The following is a 25278-nucleotide window of genomic DNA, read 5'->3' as shown; positions in this document are numbered from 1 at the left end:
CTCTCCCGTGATCGACGCATGCCCGTTATTACCGGACGCGTTCGCGAGAGTCCTGAACTCCGGACCTGTCTGTGAGTACGAGGTGGGCCCAGACAGCTGCCTGGACTATAATGGGAGGGACCCTTCTAGTTGTGTCAGTGTAGATGGGGTGTAATGGTTCAGTCCGAGGTGCGAACACCTTTGGGACTGAGATCTCTTCTGTGACTGTCATACGCAAGCGTCTACACAGGGATGAGGGATCCTCCCCGGTCAGGATGCGCTCGTTGACGGCGCGACAGGGCTATTAAGATGCGTGTCGTTTTTGAAACACGGGCAGTTGAGTAAACCAATCAATAAAAGCCGCGATCAACAAGCGTATTCCCGCAGTAATGTAAAGATGGCGAGACTGCTTCATAACTTGCTGTTGTTGACAGTCGGGCTGACGCTGAAGATCAGAGTTATGGGATACTGGTCTCTCATCTATGGATATTGCGCGCTGTGCACGGGCGTAGCGCTGCTCAAACTTGGCTGGAATATCATCCTTAGACCGTCAACAACCTTTCAGTGGACGGTTCGTGAGACACCCCCTGCGTGCCTGAATGACACGTCCTTGGGAACCCACTGTTATGTTAGAATCAAGGTAAGAGATCGGTAGAAGATGAATGGTTGACAGTAGCCTATATGAAAGCATGTATACTTAAATATAACTTTGCTTTTTTAATGCTCAGATATTGCTCTTTCATTTTTTTTCTTTGAAATATGAACTTTGCATCAGATGTTTCTCTCAGATTCCTTATAGGAGAAACAAATGAGACGATTGCTGAGTGACTAAACATAAATGCAGGTATACACTGTAAAACTTTACTGTAAATTTACAGGCATTTTCTAACAGTATTATACTGTATTTTTATAAAACAGTAGCATTCTGTATATTTTACAGAATGTCTGTAAATATACAGAAATTTTCTGTTTTCAGCCCGCTAAATTTGTAATACAGTACCATACTGTAAACGCATTGCATTGTGGGATATATTTATTTCGCGCTCAATTCAAATGTGATGTGATCTCCAAAGAAGAAGAAATGTGAACAGTGTATTACAGGCAAACTAGATTCGTCAGCGGGAATTAATTGAACAAAATAATTATTCGCGTTATTAAGATAAGCCAGTGGTTTGTGAATCTGTGCGTAGATAAGCTTTGTGAGCTTCGTTTCGCGTTTCAAGCGTTAGTGCCTGTGACGCAGCAAACAATGGACGACGCTGCCTGAGCAGACGCAGAGATCATTTGTCATCTGAATCATCTAACCTGTGCCTGAGATGATGCTAATCGACTGGAGCATGAGAAGATGGATTAATGTTCGACTAAGTATCGATACGGTAAGCTTGTCTTTTTTTCATTCACATTTCTACATTGTTTCCACGCATGGTTTGATTTTGGGAACGTTAAACTTAACTTAAATCCCGAGTTAGCAATTCACTTGGGTAAAATTGGTTTTATATTCGCACATTCACAACATTCACATATTTCCGCGTTCAATAACTTTCTAATTATTTGTGCAATAAAGTTATTTTGGCGGACTAAGCCAGAGCGCGCACACACACGTCACACACCGGATGCGTGCGCGCACTCAGATCACTTGGACATGGTTGTGTACAAGAGGTAAAAAACTGTATAAATACTGTTCATTTTCTCACACAAACCGCTCGTTTCGTGTCTTAGGCCATCAATGTGTAGTTACGATGGGGAATTGTTTAATTTGGATTTCTCTGTGCATGTTCTTTTTCGCTCTTATAGAGACAGTGACCTATACCTGCCATTATATGACTGACAAGCTAGAACGATTTGACCTAAACATATCAAAATTGGATCTACTGAAGAAAAAAAGACACCTACATCTTGGATGCCCTTGGGGTAAGCTGATAGATACCAAATTTTAATTTCAAAGTGAACTATCCCTTTTAAGATGTTTATGCACACCTTCCTTTAATCCAACAATCAAAAACAACTTAAATAGCAAATAAGACACACATTCACATGACCTGCTTCTGATTATTATTTTTTTATTATTATTATTTTTCAGGCTGAACAATCTGATGAAGATCCGGTGCTAATGTAAGTGCTTCCCATTTGTAGTCCATGTTAAAAAATGTCAGTTCTATGATCGTGCTTTTTAATGTGTTATAATTTTGCCAGCACATGAAAATCCATAGTCATGTTCCTAATGCTTATTTCAAAAGTAGTATTCCTGATTGCTTCCATGTCTTCCATGGTCCTACAGCTGCTCCCACACTTGCAGAAATTAGATGGCCTTACCCTTCAAGCAGATGTAAGTAGAGATTACTTAAAGCATGTTGCAAATAAATGTGATTTGTTATGTCTTGGTTCTGTTAGTGATGGTTGTGCTGTCTTCTTAAAAATTGTTTCAGGTATTCACCACTCAATCTGATGTCCAGCAGTCTCTACATTTGCCAGAGAACACAACCTATAATTCTTGGTAAGTAAAAGAGAGTTGCTGAAATCGCGTTTGGTCTCGTACTGTATCGTGTATCTTGTCAGTGTGTGCACTTGCTTGGCCATTTGTAGTTGATAAACAGGAAAGTGGGTTCAAGCGCCAGCAGAAGGCAGTGTAATGAAGTGGTCTTTAAGAGAAGCAGTCTATCAGCGGAAGTTTAAAATCAGCTCGTAAGTGTATTTACTTGTCTCAGTGTTTAGCGCATTTGCCGTTGCTAGGAAACGCTTATTTTGTTTACTAGGATGAGAGTTGCTGAAATCGCGTTTGGTCTCGTACTGTATCGTGTATCTTGTCAGTGTGTGCACTTGCTTGGCCATTTGTAGTTGATAAACAGGAAAGTGGGTCCAGCTGAATTGAAATGATCATTTGTTGGTTTGGTATAATAAAGGTTATTATACCGCGGCAGCGGTCGCGGCAGTCGTCGTGTGAAGCCCTCTTAGTGTGAAGACCAAAGAGTGTAAAGACCATCGACTCTACCGTGCGACTCCACCGGGCAGGGACACCGGCAAGGGATAGTAGTAGCTTTTTATTTAATTTTTTCATTGATATGTTTATTATTGAAATGTTGTTGTTATATGCATGTGTTAATTTTATTTAATTTCTTTATTTTCTTAAATATGTGGGTAGATAGTATTTATAGAGTTGTAACTTTTTAGTTTTAGTTACTTTTTCTTATTTGTAAGTCGCTTTGGACAAAAGCGTCTGCTAAATGACAAAAGTAAAAAAGTAAAGAGTGTAAAGACCATCGACTCTACCGTGCGACTCCACCGGGCAGGGACACCGGCAAGGGATAGTAGTAGCTTTTTATTTAATTTTTTCATTGATATGTTTATTATTGAAATGTTGTTGTTATATGCATGTGTTAATTTTATTTAATTTCTTTATTTTCTTAAATATGTGGGTAGATAGTATTTATAGAGTTGTAACTTTTTAGTTTTAGTTACTTTTTCTTATTTGTAAGTCGCTTTGGACAAAAGCGTCTGCTAAATGACAAAAGTAAGTAAAGTAAAGTAAACAGTAAAGGTTTAGTACCTAAAATGAACATCAAGTCATCATTAACGCTATGGAAGCATATGGGTAGCAAAATTCAGTTTGAAATAATTTCAAATTCAGTTAGTAATATGCAAAATGGCAATGCATTTCTGTATTTTAATTGCCATTTTACCCTAAATGTGCAAAGTTTAGTGCAAAATGAAAATGGAAATTCAGTTATATAATTTACATATGATATTTTCTACAATTGTGCATCCTGTTGCCAAGCCCTGCCTTGATGTAGCCTAAAGATTGACAGGTCGGGGGTGTTGCATTTTCAAATACATTTCGAATGCATTTTCAAATCCACATTGACTTTATATTCATCATGGGGTATTAAATGAAAATGCAATTGAAACGTCTTATATATGAGTGTCAATGCATTTAAGAAAAATAAAAGATATTTTAAATTACAATTTTTCTACCTTTTTACTGCACCTTTGGATCAGAATGCATTCTGAAATTACAATTATCATGTGGTATTATGATGTAAAAACAGTTTTTGCTTGGACATGTTAAACATCTAATCAATTTGGGTAATACATTTTAATTTCCATTTTGCAACTTATAAAGCATTAAAATATGTTTTTAATTTGTGTATTAAAACTAGTGTAGGAAATGGCAAATGTAAATTTTATAATTTAAATAAAATTTATGTGATATACAATAAAATACATATGTGCACTAAATATTGCACATATGTATAAGAAAATGTAAATTGAAATATATCACCATTTTACGTATTGCATTTCAATTGAATTTTGCTACCCATATGCTTCCATGCACCCTGGTGTTGTTCTAATGCCCTATGACCTTCTTTGTTTTTTGGACCACTAAAGGAGAATAATACAAAATAAATAAAAAAAAGCCTGCTCACGCTTGTCCATATAATGGCAGTGATAGTGACCAGCATCAAGATACAATAGTATCACAGAATGTTCACATGCAACATGTCATGTATTCTAAGTGTTCTGAGGGAATGCAATATTGTTTAATGAAAATCCTGACACTGACATTGGTCTTTTGTGCTCGACTGTGCATTCATGAGATACTATTATTATGCAGTTCACAGCTAGAGTTGTGAACCCTGTAAATGGGATTTCCCTGCACATATTTCAGATTTAGTTTAATAGTTATGTTGAGTTGAACTATGTATAGACAACTAAACAGAACTGCAATGGAACCCACAATAGTTTATTTGAAGTATTTTCTTTCTTTTTTTATTTTCAGGTCAATCTCTAAGCAACCAGCGGTAAATGTTGAGCAGCCCAACTTTGTCTCTGGCCTTGCAGTGCTGTTTGTATTATTGTATGATTTCAACCTCCAGTATCAGGAAGAGGTGGCATGCACCCTTGCGACTGAGGTTAGCATATTTGCCATTGATATATATATGATAGAGTGAAGATTCAAGATTCAAGAGTTTTATTCGTCACATACACAATTATACAGAGTATAACCAGCAGTGAAATGTAGGTCAGGTCCGCTCCAAGGACAGTGCAATTATAAAGTATACAAATATTAAGAGAAGAAAAGTAGAAAAAAATAAAATAAAATAAAAAGAATAAAATAAAAAGATAGATAAAAAAATATAAATATAAATGTGCAGGTCAGTATGTTGTTGACTTAAATAGTACTAAGAGGAATGTGCAAAATAATGTGCAAAAAAGTTGTACAGGGTATATAATAGCAGCAGTATGAGGTAGAGAAAAATTATGAATAGCTTATTGATATGGTGATATTTACATGGAGTCAAGTGATGTTATGACACAGAGTTAGAGTTTAGGAGCCTGATGGCCTGGGGGAAGAAGCTCCTCCTAAGTCTCTCAGTTTTTGCCATCAGGCTACGGAAGCGCTTACCAGAAGGAAGCAAAGTGAATAGCTGGTTACCAGGGTGATTTGAGTCCTTGATTATTTTGACAGCTCTATTTTTGCAGCGTTTGAGGTAGATGTCCTGCAGAGAGGGGAGAGCAGACCCTGAGATGCGCTCAGCTAAGCGCACAACTCTCTGTAGTGCTTTGCAGTCCTGATTGGAGCTGTTTCCATACCACACTGAGATGCACTGAGTCAATACACTTTCTATGGTCCCTGAATAGAAAGTTTTCAGGATTGCTGGTGAGACCCTGAATTTCCTCAGCTGTCGCAGATGGTACAGTCTTTGCCTGGCTTTCTTTACCTGAGTTTGGATGTGTGTAGTCCAAGTCAGGTTCTCGGAGATGTTTACACCGAGGTACTTGAAGCTGCTCACCCTCTCCACAGGGGTCCCACTGATCATAAGAGGTGTGTAGGGCTGCTGCTGTCTCTTCCTGAAGTCCATGATCAGCTCTTTAGTTTTGCTCACATTCAGAGAGAGACAGTTGTCCTGGCACCATGATGTGAGTCTCTCTACCTCGTCCAAGTATGCGGTCTCATCGTTGTTGGAGATGAGGCCCAGAACCACAGTATCATCAGCGAATTTGACAATAGATGTGGAGCTGTGAGAGGACACGCAGTCATGCGTGTAGAGAGAGTAGAGCAGGGGACTCAGGACACAGCCCTGTGGGGCTCCTATGTTCAGAGTGATGGAGTTTGAGGTGAACTGGCCAACTTTCACCACTTGAGGTCTGCCGGTGAGGAAGTCTTGAATCCAGTCACAGAGTGAGGAGTTTAGGCCGAGGTCTGTGAGTTTAGATGCCAGTTTGATGGGGACTATAGTGTTGAAAGCTGAGCTATAGTCAATGAATAGCAGCCTTACATAATTTCCATTGTTGCTATCCAAGTGTGTGAGGGAAGAGTGGAGAACGTGAGAAATGGCATCGTCCGTGGATCTGTTTGGGCGATAGGCAAACTGAAGAGGGTCCAGAGTATCAGGGATGGAGGAGCAAATGTGGCTCTTTACAAGTCTCTCAAAAACCTTCATGACTATAGATGTGAGGGCAACTGGGCGATAGTCATTCAGGCAAGAGGGTTTATTGTTCTTTGGCACAGGGATAATGATGGATTTTTTGAATGAGGTGGGAACCACGGCGGTAGCAAGGGACTCATTAAAGATGGAAGTGAACAAACCAGCGAGCTGATCGGCGCAGGACCTCAGAACACGGCCGGTTATCCCATCAGGTCCGGCTGCTTTCCTGACGTTCACTCTCTTTAGCGCCCTCCGAACCTCATCCTCCGACACGGTGATTACAGGATCATCGCTGCTCTGCCTGCTGCTTCCAGACGCGCTGGTCGGCAGAAACGCGCCACCGCCGTTGCCATCGAAGCGGCCGTAGAAGATGTTTAACTCGTCGGCCAGCAACGGATCTGCTCTCACCTCCGCGGAGGATTTGTTTCCGAAGTCACAGATGGTCCTCAGTCCCTGCCACATCCGTCGAGAGTCGTTGAGCTGGAAATGAGACTCAATTCTCTCTCTGTATCTGTGTTTGGCGGCTCTTACTGCGCGTCGGAGAGCATAGCACGATGCTTTGTACTCGCTCGTATTCCCAGACAGAAGAGCCTCATTGTAAGCGGCGGTGCGTGTGTTAACCGCGGCACGGATTGTTCTGTCCACCCACGGTTTCTGATTGGAGAATGTCCTTATCGTTATTGTTTCTGTAGCTTGCTCAGTTAGCGTGTTTACGAAGCTTAATGCTACATCCGTGAACTCGCTGACGTCAGAAGAACTCGCCCGGAACATGTCCCAGTCGACGTCATCAAGCGCCGCCTGCAGCATAGTCTCTGAGTGGGAGGACCAGCGCGTCACTACTCTCTGCACCGGAGGTTCCTGAACGAGCCTTTGTTTGTATCTCGGTGTTAGAAAGATGGCGGCATGGTCCGATTTGCCAAAAGCCGGTAGTGAGCGGGCTTTGTAGGCATCCTTGAACTGAGTGTAGCAATGGTCCAGTGTGTTTGGTCCTCTAGTTGGACAGGATACATGTTGATGGAAGTTCGACATGACCTGCCAGAGGTTAGCTTTGTTAAAGTCCCCCGCGATGATGAAGGCAGCGTCAGGATGTTTGTTAATGTGGCCGCTGAGCACATCGTGAAGTTTAGACAAAGCCAAGCCAGTGTCCGCCTGTGGTGGAATGTACACAGCAGTAACAATGATCGATGAAAACTCCCGGGGCAGATAAAATGGGCGGCAGATAATGGAAAGATGTTCCAGATGAGGCGAGCAGGAACGCGACAGAATGGAGATATTCCTGGGGTCACACCATTTCTTGTTGATCATGAAACATACTCCTCCACCCCTGGATTTACCGGCCTCTGCTGTTCTGTCCGTCCGAAAGACAGAGAAGTTATCACTCGGCATTACAGCAGTGTCCGGGACCGAGGACGAAAGCCACGTTTCTGACAAACAAAGGATGTTACAGTCCCTAATGTCCCGTTGGAAACTAATCCTGGCTCTAAGATCGTCCATCTTATTCTCCAAGGATTGGACATTAGCGAGGAGAATGCTTGGGAGAGGAGGACTGTGAGCCCTTTTCCTGAGTCTGACTCGAATTCCAGCGCGCTTCCCGCGGTGTTTCTTGATCCGTCGCCTCGGGGGGGTGTTGTTTATCTCCGCGTTCCGAAGAATCTCCAGAGGCCACGCAGGATTTGTGGATAAAGTGTCCTGAAACAGGTTGGTGTAGCGGTTTCCAATGTCCAAAAGTGTTTCTATGTTGTAGGTGATCAGTGCCGACGTGAGATGTGTAAAAAGAGAAAGTAAAACTAAGTAAAAAGGAAGGTAGAAGCAAATTCTCAGTGGAGCGAACCTCACGGCGTCCGAACACAGCGGCGAACACAGCGGCGAACACAGCGGAATTGTCACTAACTTGTTTTGACAGTATTTGTAAAGTACTTAAGTATATTTTAACAAATATTTTATACAGTTGATTAAAGAGCTGAATGACATATTGCATATTTAACATTATCATGTAGTCATGTAATCACATCGTAAGTGTTGCAATTCTCTGTGCTGTCTCGCAGAACTCACTTCTGTGAGATGCTGTGTGTGTATGTGTGTATTAGATATATATATTAGACATATACATAATGTTCACTTTTTTTCTTTTCTGTCTTTTAGATGCTTTCTCGACATCAGCCCTGCATGTGCATCAAAAACCAAGAAAGGAAAAGTGACTTACAAGAAGACTGGACATGTTGTGTAAAAAAAGAACAGTACTGTAAACCCACAGGTTTCCTCTCTTCTGAAAGACTTATAAAAAATATATTTCTGAAAAACCTTTCCATTCTTTAAAAGTAAATAAGATTACTGTATTTTGAATTACTTGCTAATTGTTAATTGCATTTTACATGTTTTATATTTAAAAGAAAAAGGAAAAAAAAAACTACAGCTGGCATTTCAGCCAGTAAATTCATATAAGGCAATTGCCTGGTCTTTTCTTCAAAATAAATAAAATGTTTTAAAACTCAGAAAATATTATTTTCTCTATTTTTTTGTGAATACTGTTATGAAAAAGTATATTTTTAATTTTGTAAATCCAAGAGTACTGAAATAAAAGCAGGATTTACAGTATTCCCTGTAAAGAGCACAGTGTAATACTGTAAAAAAAAGTTATATAACAGTATAATACTGTATTTCGTAAATACAGTACAGAACTGTAAATGTTGTGTACAGTAGTAGTACTGTAAAAATACAGTATGTGGCTGGCAACCCAGCTGCCAGTATTATACTGTAAATTTACAACGAAAAGTTTTACAGTGTAGCTCACATAGCCTAATTTCATCTTGAAAGAATTTGATGACAAATATCAGTGCATTGAGATGTCATCTTGCCAAACCTGAGCACAGTTTGCGATATTGAGAAGCATTAAATCACTTGGTGTTTCACTCAAAGCAGAAAATCAAGTAAAAGTAGGCTATCAATTTGAACTCCTTTTAGCTTCATTGGTGTCTAAGAGAAAAATAAAAAGGATAAATCACCCAAAATGAAAATTCTGTCATAAATTTACTCATCCTGATGTCATTCCAAACGTTCTTTCTTTCTTTCTTGCTTTCTGTAAAAGATTATTTACATTTATGCTTTTGGCAGATATTTTTATTCAAAGCGAATTACATTGCTTTCCCTGGAAATTGAACCCATGACCTTGGTAGCATAGCACAATGTTTTATAGGAATGGGAAAGCCCTAAAGATATTTAAGAAAATGTCTCAGTGTTTGTTTTTTGGAGGAATGGAAGCCAGCAGTAACTCACACCTTTTGCTTGCCAGCAATTCTTGAAAATTTCTTCCTTTGTGTTCAGCAGAAGAAAGACATACAAATTTGAAACAACACGAGGGTAATACGATTTTCATGTTTGGGTGAGCTACCGTATGTTTTTTCTTAAGGGAACTACCCCTTTAAAGAGATCTCATTTATGATTTTTCTTTCCCATGGAGTTGCTCCCAGACGCAATCAGTTTCCATCACTGAGCATCAACTGAGCAATGTCCTGCAGCAGACAGCTGAGTGATCAGTTTCCCACAAAATCATAGTCATTGCCTGGACCTCGCTGTCCACTGGAGTGGTGCTGAAAACAGCTTAGGCAGTCTCAGGATAGATGTGATGTGTATATACCTGCAGAGCTCTGAACATAACGTTCAAACATTAGGTACTCTGAATCTGCACTTTTTCTAAAAACGTAGCATCCTTTGTAGTCTTAGACTTGAAAACAGCCACTTTAAGTTTTGTTCCTGAGTATATAACTGTTTTGTAACATGGGATATACAAATGTTTCTAAAGAAAAATATCTCTGCAACCGTACCGTATCTCAGTCTCTGCAACTGCTGGAATTGAGGGATTTGGTATAAAAACTCTAGCATCAACTTTGATCTCTATTTGAAAGTAAAATAGCAAGTGACCTTGAGGAAATAAACAAACTCATCTTTTCATGCCTGGTGAAAAACATTACATATTATCAGATATTTTTTGAGGTGAGATGTTTTCCGCACCCTCAACTTGTTTGTATTCAAAAGGAAAATTTTGCATTGCAAACAATGTTCTCGAAATAGCCAGACAACCCGAGGATACAATCACATTCAATTTGATGCAGGCTGTCATTTAACAGGGTATGAATTTTACCATAAATGTCAATGGAAGATATTGCTTTAATATTAACTGAAGCCTGCGGACACGACTCCCTCTCTCTACTGCATTTTATAGCTCTATCAAGCAGAGAGTGATGTGAGAATGGATTTTACATCAGGATGGACAGGACCATGTGATTAAAGAGAACAGACTGCTTTTATCATATCCTCTGTTTACGGTGAAGTATAACTGCCTCTGGTCTCTTTATGGTTTTAGGAGTCTGGACTCAGATTTCACTATGTTGCTGCTGGAGAACGAGGAAAGCCACTTATGCTGTTTCTGCATGGATTCCCTGAGTTTTGGTGAGACTCAAACACACTCGCACACACAAGGGAAACACTTCTCTACTGGGATGCTGCCAGGCACAGATCGGAAATATGTTGTTGTGGAATCAGTCCACAAATTTACACATGGAGTCATAGATAATATTTGAGACTCAAACTTTCCATATCAACACAACTCTTCAGTCAGAGTCAGAGATGTGTGTATTATTATTACAAAATGTAAAACGGGCGGTATAATGTATTATACAGTTCTGAAATGTGATATGGAGTGTCATGACATTCGGACTGTCTTGGGACCAGTGAAGCTATCATTTCAGTGAGCTGCCAGACTGCAGAACTGCGATCAGGACAGGACTGCGCCTAATTAATGTGGCATGGCTCCTTTATGCTTCACTGGCCAATCTGCTGCTCCAGAATCAGTGATGAACTCTTGGATGAGTAGAGGAGACCTGGAGGACGCCCTTTTCTTCTGACTTCTGCTCCACTTTAGTTTGGTGCATTCAAAAAGTGCAAGTCAAAGATTTCTCTCACTGCTGAGCAATAGAGAAACGTGGAGGTTAGAATAGGATGTGTGTGTTTGTGTGTGTGCTAATTTAATGCTCATCTATATTCTAACATATTGGGTTTGGGTCCTTACAGACCCTGCTGCACTGACTCATCAGAATCATATTAGGCTTCCTTCTGCAGCTTTCTTTCTCTCTCTTTCTTCTCATTCTTTAAAGACACAATCACTAGTTAAATTTTATATTGGGTACTCCATAAAACTGGTTTTGCCTTTTCAGTTAAAGCTCTAACCAGTGGCACAATCTGATTTTTGCCAAAATATATTTCAGTGTAAATCATTTTAATGTGTATGATTATTGCAGATAAAAAATTGTGGCAGAAATCATCTTTTCCAGTGTCTAAATTTTGTCAGTCCAATGAATTCTTACCTTCCACAAGGTCTTTTGGGCATAAAGGTAGCTATAATTTACATTATGGAAAAAATACTGGTAATATTATTTTATATTTGGAGAATATTAACTCCTTGACCTTTATACATTTTAGGATCCTTTAATGAATAGAAAGTTCAAAAGAACAGCATTTATTTGAATTAGAAATATTTTGTAACATTATAAATGTCTTTACTGTCACTTTTGCCCAATTTAGTGCATCCCTGCTGAAAAAAAAATCTTACTGACCCCAAACTTTTGAATCATATTGTAAAAAACTGAATAGAAATATGAAACTATGACGGTCAATTCAGTAAAATAATTGTGATTCATTCATTTATTCTTTCTATTTACTATTCCATGGACTCCGTTCTGTACCATCTTAGGAATAAAAGAAAAAAGGTAACACTTTATTTTAAGGTGTCCTTGTTACACATGTACTTAATATTATAATACAAATAAATAATGCATAATTACATGCAAGTAACCCTTATCATAACCATAACCATACAGTAAGTACATGTAGTTAATTAATATTACTTAGTACTTAAATGTATAATTACACTAACAAGGACACCTTAAAATAAAGTGTAACCAAAAAAACAACAATGTAGAACAGAGTTGATCTAAATTTAACAAAAATGTGTTCATGTCTAACCAGTAGCCATTTTAAATATTTATCAAAGATCAACCCTTTATTTTGCCAGGTTCTCCTGGCGTCACCAGCTGAGGGAATTTAAGAGCGAGTTCCGTGTTGTTGCTGTGGATATGCGAGGCTATGGGGAATCTGACCTGCCTTCCTCCACTGAGAGCTACAGACTGGACTACCTTGTCGCTGACATCAAGGACATTGTGGAGTATCTGGGTAAGAACAGACTGCCTCCATTATCTCAGCCCTATTTCCATTTCACATTTCAGCCTGTCTAGAGGTTTTGATAAGGCTGTTGTAGTGGTGAATGCTAATGTAGCACTCTTCCCAATAGTCTGTAATGTGAAGGTGACCCATTCACAGATGCCCTTGGCTTTTTAGATTTGTATTGTCAGTTTAGGCTGCTTAAAATTAAGTCTAATTGTCTGCCTCTAAATTTCAAATGAGACACAATCACTAGTTGAGCTATGCTACAATGTGACTCAAGGACAAGTGTAGATGAACATTGTATATCATGTTGTAGTTAAACTCATCTGTCTGCTTGCACAGAGTGGCATGTGTGTAAGCGGCTGGCGTGGTATTGTGACAGGCCATCAATGACACATTAGGATTCATGATGATGTCTTGCTCCAGGGTCTCAGTTCCTTGACATTGGAATCACTCTATTGCAGACGATGGAAACTTCCACCCTGGCACAGCAATGGTGTCATTCATCCTGAGTCAGTCCTTGATATGATGTTATTATTGCAAAAGAAGACGACTTACACTCAAACCAGTGTAAACAGTAATTACTGTGCAGTAAAATGCAAGGCTCAACATAATATAATTATTTTCTGTTATATATTGTTGAATAAAATTAATACTTGGGGTTAAATAAAAACAGTTCTGATTTTGAAGTTTAATTAAGTGGCTTTCTATTTTATATTATTTTATTTATTTTGTATGGCGCCCTGAACATGACATGCAAGGACAAGATAAACAAGATAAAGTGGCCATGAATTAATAATTAGTTTATTAATAGGACTGGAAAATGATGCAAGCCAAACTCAAACTCGTATTCTCCAAATGTGCCTAACTACTATGCCACAGTTCCAACTTAAAACTTAATGTTGAATGTGAATTAAAAATTCTGACATTTAAATGGAAAATTATGGAGCTCTGCACATGAGAGGGAAAAAAGTAATTTGTGTTTTAATAATTTGTTTTAGGTAAATAGTGGCTACATCGTACTTATTAATTCCCTCATTTTAATCAATTTTAATCATTGAAACAAATCCCAAACCGTTTCATGTTGACATCAACATGAAACATTAGCATATTTCCTGCCCACTTGTTGCGAGCGCAGACCTGGGAAAACTTGATTTTCGCGTTGGTCTGAATGAAAATGCAAATTCATTCTTTGCCACTAGGTGCCGCTTTTGGAGCGTTAAAAATAGCCGTTTCCCCGGTAACGGCTGTACACAAAGCAGCACTGTGCTCATAAACCCTGCTTTAAACGAAATCGACCAATTGGACCAATCACCGCAGATTAGCGTCACGCAAAAGAGGGGTTTGGAAAAATGAATCTTTAGCGAATAAGGTAAAAATAAATGCATATTATAAGAAACTGAAAGTGTTTTTTTTTTCTTGCATGCATGTCAACCTGTTGTTGGGGACTACCAAAACCAAAATATGAACCTTTCATAACCCATAATGGGGCACTTTAAAGGGGTCATATAATGCCCATTTTCAAGTTGATATTATTCTTTAGGGTCTTAATGAAAAGTCTGTAACATAGTTTGGTTAAAATTTTTAATTGGTAGTGTAAAAAACACCTTTTTTACCGTGTCAAAAACAGCTCTTGTCAGAGCAAGTGGTATAGAGTGAGGTCACTTTGTAGGCGGATCGGCTGTTAGCATGAAACTGGTTCCCTCGACAAAAAGACAATAGGATTTTTCCATAGGCTTTTGGATTATCACAAAAAATAAACTCTGTGTTCGATCATAGTTCATGAAACTTACACGTTTTGTCCATCAAGATAATCTTCACAAAATAATATAACTTTGACGAATTTTGAAGCCTAAATAAAAGTGCCAGAACTAAAAAGCTAAACTTAGGCTAGAAACGAACTGCAGCACCACGGTCGCTCGCCTTCAACGTCACCACCACCGCGCTCCCGACAACTTTTTCAAACTTATTTTTAACGTTCAGTGAAAAGGATTTACACTGTGTATGAATTTTAATCCACGCTACATGAACCTTTTCATATAAACTGGAATAAAAACAAAACTAGAGCCAAACTAAAATGAGACAGTAGTAATAAATAGTTTAGTGAATAAATCAAATAATCTTAACTAAAGGACATTCAAAGCACATATTTCTGTACATTTCGAGATAAGGTGCATTAAAAGTCAATAAATCCTTGATTAATATGAATATTTTAATTAAAAACGTATACCTGCATATTTAATCTTTTGAATAACAGCAGAGTGAGCAAGTTTTTGGATATGATAAGATTCAACTTATTTTAGTGAATAAAGTACCACATTTTCAGCTCTCATTTTGTTAGGGTGGTTACACAAAATGTTATTTTATCCTTCTAGAAAATCCTCAATCTATATGCTTTCTAACAGCTTCATGTGGCCGTAAACAATTCATTTTAACGTGGCTTTAAGCACTATGCATAAAGTTTCACTTTCACCAAGTAAAGCCGGCATATAGCAACTTGTTAGCAACCATCTTTTTTAAGAAACGTAACAGCTTAAAAAAATCACGAGTGGGGTGTAACTGGTGTGTTTTATGTCGTAGAATAAAACGTAAAAACATCTTGAGCTTGTGTGAACCACGGACCTTATTTAAGGGATTTAACTAAAATCCCATTCAAAAAACCCATTGACTCTGGGACGATGGAACCGGGAGTGCTAAAATGCTAACTCGCTTCCGGGTTTTCGCCTACAAAGTGACATCATAGTTCCACCACTCTATTGTGTCATTCTCCTTTAAATGTTAATGAGCTCTGCTGACTCCGCCCCTCTCTTCCGAGCTGCTCTCTGAGGGATTGTTTACTTTAGTGAAACTTGCTAATGCACATTATTAGGAAAGGCGATTTGCTAAGATTCATTTAAAAAAAACTTGTACTCACTTTTTCTGGAGGTGAAGCTGGATCCCGAATGATTCACGCGAACATAGATGCATTTAGGTAGATTGAGGGCGCATTCCCTTCAAAAACAAACGTAATCCTCTTTAGCAGCTCAGATGTCGGGAGTAAATGACTACTGCTATGTTCATTATTACATCCAACAACAAAGCACCTCAATCGCTTAGGAGTCATTCTTGTCTACATCTGCTCTGGCGGTGAAACAACTGATGATAGCTCACTTAGGGCGGTGCAGTCTATGCTGAACGCTACTGTCAATCAAACTATTGTGGGAGGGGCTTCGTCCGTGTGATGTCACACGGACAGATGGCTCGATTTGAGAAAGGGGTAAAGATTTTAGTAGATTTAAAAAAACACACTGGGTGGATTTTTATCATTGTAGGGTGGTTGTGAACACACACTGCCAACACACATTTCAGTTCAATGTAGCATGGTGGTCTATAGTGGTTAGACACATTGAGCTATGGTGCTTATTTGGAAAATATGAGTTTGGCTTACGTCATTTCTCGATCCTATTCCTGCTGTTTTTGCTACAATTTTACTGCCTTGTCTTTCACTTTCCCTATTAATTGTGTAGCATGCATACACAGCCCCTCAAATACAAACATGCCAGCTTCCTTCTTCTGATCCTCTCCTCAGGATACAACAGATGTTTTCTCGTTGGGCATGACTGGGGTGGCATCATCGCATGGCTCTGTGCAATTCACTACCCTGAAATGGTGACAAAACTCATAGTGCTGAACAGCCCTCACCCCTGTGTGTTCACTGGTAAGTGCCCTAAACATCTGACAACCAGACTTCTTGTTCTATCATGCCTGCCCCAGAGACTGTTTCGGTTTTAGGGATCATTAGTATGATCTGCATCATTCACAATGAAATATTGTGGTTAGGCCCAGGGAATCATGGGGCTTTGCCCTCCATCTGTCTCATGCGCTCCAGCCTGGAGGAGGAGGTAATTACAGGCAGACTTCTGGCAGAGACACGGGACCCTGTTATAATAACACTCAGTACCTGACGAGAGTGACACGTACACGACTACACCTTTTGATTTTCTTGTTCTTTTGAAATGTATCTCCGCTTAATGGGCTGTCTTCCGTTTTAACCCTCTATTGCATGTGTTATGAAACATGATTTGATTCCATTTTCTTACATAACATGGATCTCATTACTGAAATCAAAAAGGTGTGTTGCCTAGAAACAACACTGTGAAAAAAATAATTAATCAAACACTGATAATAAAACTAAGATTGGGGGAAAAAAACAGTTTACTGTGTATAGCAATACTAGGAAAGTAGACATTGCAACCATGTCCTATCCACATTTTCTTATAGGCAACATCCACATTTATTAACATGCAGATAATGTATAAGACTATAAATGTTTTAGAGTTAGGTTTATTGACTTAACAAAAGTGAATCAATCAATATAATTAGCTTTTCTGAGGGCAGTTCTCCAGAACAAAAATGTGTGTCGTCCCCACAGAGTGCCAAAACGACAGGATGTACAGTAGTGTGACCAAAAAAATCTTTATCTCTTCATTATTAACCATTTAATTGCCCATTTATATGTGAGTAATGTGCTTAAAAGTGAAGCCAATAGGTTTGTTACCTTGAGGCCACACTGCTTAAATTTCCTTTTGCTTTCTCTCTTCTCTGTCCAGATTATGCCCTTCATCACCCCAGTCAGATACTCAAGTCAAGTTACTACTTTTTTTTCCAGTTGCCATATTTCCCAGAGCTAATGCTCTCCATCAATGATTTCAAGGTGAGCTTGACTCAACATACTACCATTTTTAAAGAAATTAGTACTTTTATTCAGTGAAGATGCAAGAAATTGTTCAGAAGTGACAGTCTAGACTTTTACATTGTTACTAAAAATGAAAAATAAATACTGTTCTTTTGAATTTTCTATGTATTAAACATCATTAAAATCTTGATTTCCATAAAAACATTAAGCAACACACATGATAATAAAAATAAATGTGTCTCTCCAAATCTGCATATTACAATGATTTAAAAAAAATGGAGTAATGGCTGCTAAACATTCAGCTTTGCTATAGCAGGACTTAATTACATATTAAAATCTATTAAAATAGAAAATAGTTATTTTAAATAGTAGTATTACAAAATATTATTGTTTTTTATATAAAACAATTGCAGCTTTGCTGGGCATAAGAGACTACTTTTAAAATCATTTAAAAAATCTTAGCAATAATGTATATACTTTTGTTACCTATATAAAGAATTAAAGACATGAATGTACATATGTATAAACTGAGAAATACTTAATTACTAGAATGTGGAATGAACATCATCCTCTCTTGTTTTAATTACCCATCATTTTACATAACTGACCAGTTTTTGGGTCCAGCATGTGAATTTGTTTGTGTAAGAATTATGTATACAGAGTGAATCAGTAGGCCAAGATTATCCATCTGTCTTCAGCACACACAGCTTAGTCATTATGAATCAGCTCTGGATAGACACTAGTTTTAGTGTGCTGATTATTTTATGCTTATTATGCATTCTAATTGCCCAGCTATAGTAAGTACTATTGTTGAAATACAGCATATTTAAATAATCCAGCATGAAGTTGTCTAGTATAATAAGAAGAGGACATTTACAACAGTCAAGTAAAATATTTCAACTTTTTCGTTCAGCTACCTTTTGCATATCATGTATAAAATTTATGTTTTTTTTTTGTTCTATTTTGATGGGACCAGATTGAATTATGGAACCCACTTTATCTAAAGCGTCTTTACTATATTTAAATTAATCATTTGATACAGTGCACTTGTTGTATACATGTTTTATGTTTTAAAAAATGCCTGTAACTACATCTGTAATCTTCAGTTGCATCTTGATGACATTGTATATTGTACCTAACAATAAATGTATTTATTTAGACATGGTCGTTAAAGACATCTAATATATAATAGGACCGAATTCTTCAAGCTTTTTCATGTGGATTTACAGGCGGTGAAGAGTCTATTTACCAGCCGCAGCACAGGCATCAGTTGCAAGGGCCGCTGGCTCACCACAGAAGACCTCGAAGCATACCTGCATGCCCTCTCACAGCCAGGGGCCCTCACTGGGGCCCTCAACTACTTCAGAAATGTCTTCAGGTACCTGTGTATCTCATTTAAAAATCTGTGTATTTTTTATAGGGCTTTGTTGGTGTCTTGAATGCCAAAAAAAGCTGCTTAGCTAATTTGACAGAAAATATCGCCCTCTAGTGTCTTAAATGGATATTTATGTTTATTTAATATTATATATTTAGCAACTTTTTGAGAAGTAGCTGATGTTTTAGCTTCTGCTATTGCCAGCAGTAATGCTTATAACATATTTGTTTTATTGCTTATAAAGAATTGATATATGGACATAACATCAAAGAAATCTATCACATCATAAAATGAGAACTAAATTCATAAGTGCATATGTCCCTGTCAAGAGGGAGCGAGATTGATTTCCTGCTCTCTGAGCTGTGCATGAACAGCCGTTAATTCAATGCCTATGCTGTAAAGATATTCTTTCAATATGAGTTCATATCAGCCTCAAATCAACTGCTGGGTGTCTCTGAGAATACTAAATGATTAAAATGGATGTTTCAGTTAATTCTTTCATATACCCCTAACAATTGTGGACACCCTGGTGTAAATACTCTGCTTTAATTTGCTCGCGGAGTGCATGTGTTAGGAGCATGTGAGACGTGCATGCATGACTGAGCCCTCCATCTGCTCCTGAAGCACACTTTGATTATGTCTCAGGGCAGAGCTGCGCTGACTTTTTCTGTGTGTGTGTGTGTGTAGGTGGGCAGGTGGGTGTATATGTAGGAGGGCTCTGACATAACAGTTTCTACAGAACTGAGGAGAGGAGGGTGTCCAAACCTTTAAACACGTTCTAACATCTGTTTAACTAACCATAATGGAGTTTTTATGGCTGTCAGAGATAAATATTATAGAAACGAAAAGATTTATTTGTATTTTTTAGCACCGTCAATGTAAAATTATATTCATTGTGAGAAATAGTACACAAAGTTTTAACTGAATTCAAAAATTAATAAGACTACTATGCATCGTCTAAAAGTGGGTAGAAAAAGGTACACCTATGTAAAGTCAATATTGGTTTCAATGCAGTAATAAAAAAAAAAAAGTTAATCAAGTTTTTTAGTTAAATATTTTCTTAAACAACCTTTTCATAGTGATGGATGTGGTAATTCAATATTTGTATGGGTTTCAGTATTTCCCGACCAGATATCTGTATTTTCCAACCCATGTAAATTGTAAAATGGCCTCTCAAATAGGTTCCTAAACAGCAATATGCCAGTACAAATTTCATTTTGCTAGTATTTTAAACTGTTATTTGCCAGTTAATGCGATTATGAAATTGAAATTTAATTCAATCTATAGTCTGACAAGCAGTGTGTTTCTGAGTGAAGCATGGCAGCAGTGTTGGGGGTAATGCGAGTTACGCAATCAGATTACTTTTTTAAGTAACTAGTAAAGTAACGCATCACTTTTTAATTTAGAAGGAAATATTACTTTGTTTCCCATATCTTGACTGACAGATCTCATGTCAGATCTCATGTTGAGAGAAATCGGGAGTAAGTGCAGAGGCGTTGTTTGCACTTTGTGAAAATGATGCTTACTGTAGTTCCAGACTAAATATGACCATGAATTTACTCATCTCATCTGCACAAAAACAGATTCAGTATTCCTCAAAATGAATAAAAACAGTCAAACGCAAACTCAGAATATTATGCAAACCTGCAATGATTAAATATGTTAAAGCTGCAGTCCGTAAGTTTTGCCTCTTTCTCGCCATCTCTGCTTGAAAACGTGGAATTGCAGTTACTTGCGGAATCTTCTCTTTGGCACAGCTCCAGCGCGGATTAATCTAATGTTTTGAGGAGTATGTGTATGTTTGAACACTGACTGGTTATGTACTTGCTCAAATATTGAATTTGGATTATTTTTAACCAAAAAAAGTTACAGACTGCAGCTTTAAATAAGACAAATATAATGTATGTAGTTAATCCCATTTTATTAACCAATGTCTTTGCTACTGACCTTTGATGATTCAATTCAGCCATACTAAGCAAAAATGACCCGAATAGTGTTTTGAACGTTCTTCTGCTGTGTCATATTCTTCATGCAATTTGTTTGAGCTGCACCCTCTACTGTACAGACATGAATTTACATTTCCTTCAGCCTGAGGCGTATTTCTTTTCACTTTTGTTGTGAAAGGGCTTTTACATTTGTAAAATGAGATTTTTTATGTTAAAAACAAACACTGTAGCAAGCCCTGCCTAGATTTTAAAAAAAATTAGTTAAAAAGTAACTGATTACTATCCATAAAAAGTAACTAAGCAATGTAATTAGTTACTTTTTAGGGAGTAACACAATATTGTAATGCATTACTTTTAAAAGTAGCTTTCCCCAATGCTGCATGGCACTGTGCTCTTTTACACGCTAGCCAGCTCATGATCCGGTGTTTTCAGTGTCTCAGAATGGCTCAGTTCACAAGAAATAAATCCTAATTGTAAACTATAGGTCTCTAAAGGTATAATGTATATTAATATGAAAATAAACACATATTGGTCATCTTTTGCAATGTCTATTCATTGTTTTACTCGTCTACAGCAATAATATATTCTCATTGGCGAGATGTTTTCAGCAAACACTGTGCAATTATTTGAGAAATTTTGAATCAGCTGACAGCCCTAATTTTAGTATTATTTGTATCCTGCAGTGCCCTCCCACTGAGTCAGAGTGAGGTGAAGGCTCCTGTATTGCTGCTGTGGGGAGAGCGAGATGCCTTTCTGGAGCAGGACATGGCCGAGGCCTGCCGCTTGTACATCAGAAACCATTTCCGCCTCAACATCATCTCTGGAGCCAGTCACTGGCTTCAACAAGACCAGCCCGACATCGTCAACACACTCATATGGACTTTCATTAAGGAGGGAGAAGGCCGGAAAAACTACAGGAACTTATAAAGGGATCCTTCTCCCTCTGAGCTCGCCTGAAGAGGGGACCAGGGAAATGCCTGTGAAAACAAACCAATGTAATGATTAATGCAATCATTGTTTTAAATTTGATACATCTAAGAAACAAATCAAACTTCCGTGAAGCGGAAAAAGAACAAAAGCACATTTTAATCGGAGGGGTTGCATAGAGAGTTGTGTGTTTAATCTATTTTTCTCAAGTTTGCACATGACATTCGCCTTAAGGTTTCTTGGTGACAGTGTTTAAAAGTGTGTTGCAAAATATCTGTGAGTAAGTTGTATTGTGAGCATTGCCTTTCGACATACCATTTTGCAGCATAAAAGATGTGCCATGTCTTTTTGAGACCGAGCTGTGGGGTTGTCAGTCGTTTGTATCATTGGATTTGCTACTCTCTGCATTCTCTGTAACACAGTCTTACGGGAGTCCTAATCCCCCCCCACCACCACCACCACCTCTATCAGGTAGTGTTGTCTTATAGAACATATTCGTTTTTGTATCTGACAGTATTTGGCTTAAACCTTTGAGAATGTCATTATTTTGATCTTCCTGTATGATAAAGCAAAGTGATGTTTCAATATTGTACACTTTTTTGTATCTTCTCCTAAATACTGCATCTAAGACAGTAGAACCAGCTCTGCACCATTTTGATTTTCTAAGCAAATAAATAATTGTGTAAACTCACTGACTTGAACTCATAATTTGAAGAAGGTCCTGCGAAGAAACATTTTTTAAACAACTTATTGATAGTGTATTAAACAAGATGCTTGCCAATTTTAAGATATGTGGAACATTTTAAGTTAGAATAAAGATGAAATTTTCATTTCAAATAAAGTAATAGAAAAGGGAAGAAACTAATTTGATTAATTTAATGCTTATTTAACATTGGGACAAGGTCAATAAATATCTTCACAGAATTAAATTCATGTAAATGAAATTTTATGTTTAAAAAAAAACTTTCACACTTAGTTTTGTACTTTGATTACTAGTAACACTTTAAAATAAGGTTCTATTTGTTCAAATAAGTTAACTACATTAGTTAACTAACTAACAATGAAAAATACGTATAAAGAATTTATTAATCTTAGCTCATTTTAATTTCAGCATTTATTAATACATTATTAAAACCATATTTGCAAACAAATTAGATTTAATGGACCTAGGCCAACATTAACAATGAACAGTTGTACTTTTATAAACAATAACAAAGATAAAAAAAACTAACAAATGTAGTGCTCATTATTTAATGTTAGTAAATGCATTAAGCAGCCAAGAATTCAGTTTTTAAATAAAAGTATCCACTAAATGTATAAATTATACACAATTTCACCTTTCTATATTATTATTTTTGATTGCTATTATAAATCAAACAGTCATGTAGGTGTGAATTATTCATTGTAAGATTGTATTATTGTTCTTCCACATTCATGACTCCATACTAAATGTATTTATTTTTCAGTGACCCACTTTATATATACAATCATTTTTAAACCTTCTCGCAATGTACAAGAAAAAATAAATACATGCAAATTATGTAATCATCCTCTTAAATGGTTTAATACAATTTAATCATTTCTGTCTTGTGCAGAAAATAAAATTTGGTCTTTGATCAGTTGCTTTGGAATACTGAATAAAGACATTAGACGATATAGAGACTCTGTCCTGCTCACATTGCACCTTTTTGTTAGGGTTCAGGAAACTGCCTCACTCTCCCACTTAATGTTGAAATCAGCTGAAAGGCACAAAGCAGCAGACATATGACCTCAACCATTTTGAAATATAATATAAAAGGGTTTCTTGCAAAATATAGGACTAGCTTAGTTGAAGGCAGTATTTTTATTTTTTTAATAAAGCTAAATAAGTAAAAAAAATGAGATGGGAAGCACTAACTGAAGCTCCTTTGCTCCTACAGGGCATGGGTGCTGTCTGTAGAAATAGGTGGCACAGGTATTGCCTGCACGTGGAAAGGAGGTGGGCACGGGTGCTCCCTGGGGGGAAAGTACAGGAACGAGTGTGCCATGTGGAAAAAAGGCAGGTTTGGGCACTCCCTGTGGGGAACAAATGGGTGCTCCCTGTGGAAAAGCAGCTTGAGGGTCTCTGCTTTTGAATCTTCTGCTTAAGGAGTCTGAGTTTTGTTCCAGAGAGTGTTTTTCACACTGCTAAGCAGTGGTGGATCATATACTGTAAAGTATGGCATATCAGCTTATATTCCAATAAACAGATTTCTGACACAGACCAAAATTCACTAGTTCCTGATATTAATTCAAATAGATAAAACTGTATTCCCCAACCCTAAAAAAGGCAAAATTGAGCATCTATCAGTCCAAAAATTTTAGTCACTCAGAACAATAGCTTATCAAACAAACAACCAAACAAAAAACTCCCCGTTTTTTATATCTCATAAACCAAGATTAACCATCAATAGAACACTATCGCAGTGAATCTAACTTCTCATCAGGAGAATTGTCAGGTAACCCACAAACCTGTGCATTTAAACATTTAAATTTTTTAATATTTAAATACAATTCTAACATTACAGGCACAACACAAAAGCAAGGCACAACAAAGGGCCATGTTCTTATATTGGCATTCAGAAGATCATGAAGGTTTATGTTTGTTAAAGCTGGATGTCACGTTCACTATACCTTCAACTACATCAAAAGCAGAAAACAACATCCTCATTTAACAAAAGTGGTCCTCAGTTCACATATTGTGTAAGCCTCTGGTATTACTCATTTGGGAGTCACACTTGTCTTGTTTGCAGTCAAAACTGACCGGAGGCCATAATCGTGTAATCATTTTATTTTTGTGAAATTAATATACTATATTTAATTTCAATAATGTTTTTTCTTTAATATTTTGCATGTTCAATGTATTTCATGTTACTAATTAATATTCATATCTAAATACTGGGCTATTTTCTGTATAAAATGTAAAGTACTATATAAAAATATACTATTTTTAATTTAATGTAGTATTTATGTAAAAAAAAAAATTGAGCAACATTTAAAATCCATAAAATCCAAAAAATAAAGAAAGAAAATGATCTCTAATACCATGTATTTATTTGGGGGGGGGGGGGGGGGTTGTAGTGGTTTAAAATGACTGAACGAGGTCATTTCAACAAAGCCAACAAAGGAAAATAGGCCTACCTGTAAAACTAGGTCTAGATTTGACATTCATTCATTCATTCGGGGTGTTTTTTTTTTTTAATTGCTCACTTTATCATTTGGTTTGTTGCTTGAAAACTTTCGTTCAACTACATTGGGCACAAATCTAACTTGACAACCTTCACTTACTTTGCATGGCATGCAATTCACACTTTCACCGCATGAAGCAGCAAAACAAAGGTAGAAATACTCCCAACTCCCAGGCAACACTCCCCATGTAAATTGTGAAGGCTGTGTTAGCTGTCAGTTTCGCGTGGACTGCTAAAATTCACTTTCGCTATCAGAATCATTTGTGGACATTTAAGTGCAGATGTGTATGTTTAACTTGAGAATAGCGCGGTTTTCGGCCTGAGGTAAGTCTCCTCGTCCAGTTGTCATTGACAACACGACAGCCTCAATGATGCTTTTGAAATGTCATTGTGCCTCAGTGGTCTGGTTTTACCATCAGCTGGGCGATATGAATCTTCCTGTTTTTGTAGTTAATGTAGATAAACTTATAGGTAAGAATAAAATAAATATTATCTCTTTTAGGTTAATGACAGTTTAAAGGCTAATGGT

The 25278-nt window shown here is 37.5% G+C and overlaps 3 protein-coding genes across 10 annotated transcripts in view; all 3 read left to right on the top strand.

Moving 5' to 3' along the window:
* Window positions 1-160: 160 nt before the first annotated feature.
* Window positions 161-22233, top strand: LOC306845133 (epoxide hydrolase 4-like). The gene is made up of 7 exons (XM_079377734.1): window positions 161-619; window positions 10765-10850; window positions 12472-12629; window positions 16189-16317; window positions 17210-17313; window positions 18525-18673; window positions 21300-22233. Exons 1-7 carry the CDS (start codon window positions 377-379, stop codon window positions 21541-21543), a joined length of 1113 nt encoding a protein of 370 aa, XP_079233860.1. The 5' UTR covers window positions 161-376; the 3' UTR covers window positions 21544-22233.
* LOC306844499 (uncharacterized protein) lies at window positions 992-8897 on the top strand. 8 transcript variants are annotated; one of them, XM_079376678.1, is made up of 7 exons: window positions 992-1355; window positions 1774-1890; window positions 2060-2091; window positions 2217-2305; window positions 2406-2473; window positions 4754-4886; window positions 8547-8895. In XM_079376678.1, exons 4-7 carry the CDS (start codon window positions 2237-2239, stop codon window positions 8718-8720), a joined length of 444 nt encoding a protein of 147 aa, XP_079232804.1. In that variant the 5' UTR covers window positions 992-1355; window positions 1774-1890; window positions 2060-2091; window positions 2217-2236; the 3' UTR covers window positions 8721-8895. The 8 variants fall into 8 exon arrangements, 6 of the variants coding, with proteins under 6 accessions (XP_079232804.1, XP_079232803.1, XP_079232805.1 ...); XR_013781921.1 differs by having other exon boundaries at window positions 997-1355; window positions 2258-2305; XM_079376679.1 differs by having other exon boundaries at window positions 997-1355; window positions 2220-2305; window positions 8547-8897.
* Window positions 22234-24937: 2704 nt separating the features above from the next.
* The window catches only part of LOC306845378 (BTB/POZ domain-containing protein 8-like), a 50606-nt gene continuing 50265 nt past the window's right edge, over window positions 24938-25278 (top strand). The window contains exon 1 of the mRNA XM_079378147.1: window positions 24938-25073. The gene's annotated coding sequence lies outside the window, so the exon portion shown is untranslated. The remainder of the gene's footprint in view (window positions 25074-25278) is intronic.

This window comes from Barbus barbus, assembly GCF_936440315.1.
Source record: "Barbus barbus genome assembly, chromosome: 25".
Lineage (NCBI taxonomy): Eukaryota > Metazoa > Chordata > Actinopteri > Cypriniformes > Cyprinidae > Barbus > Barbus barbus.
Note: the sequence above shows the minus strand (reverse complement) of the source record. Positions and strands in the feature narration are given on the sequence as shown.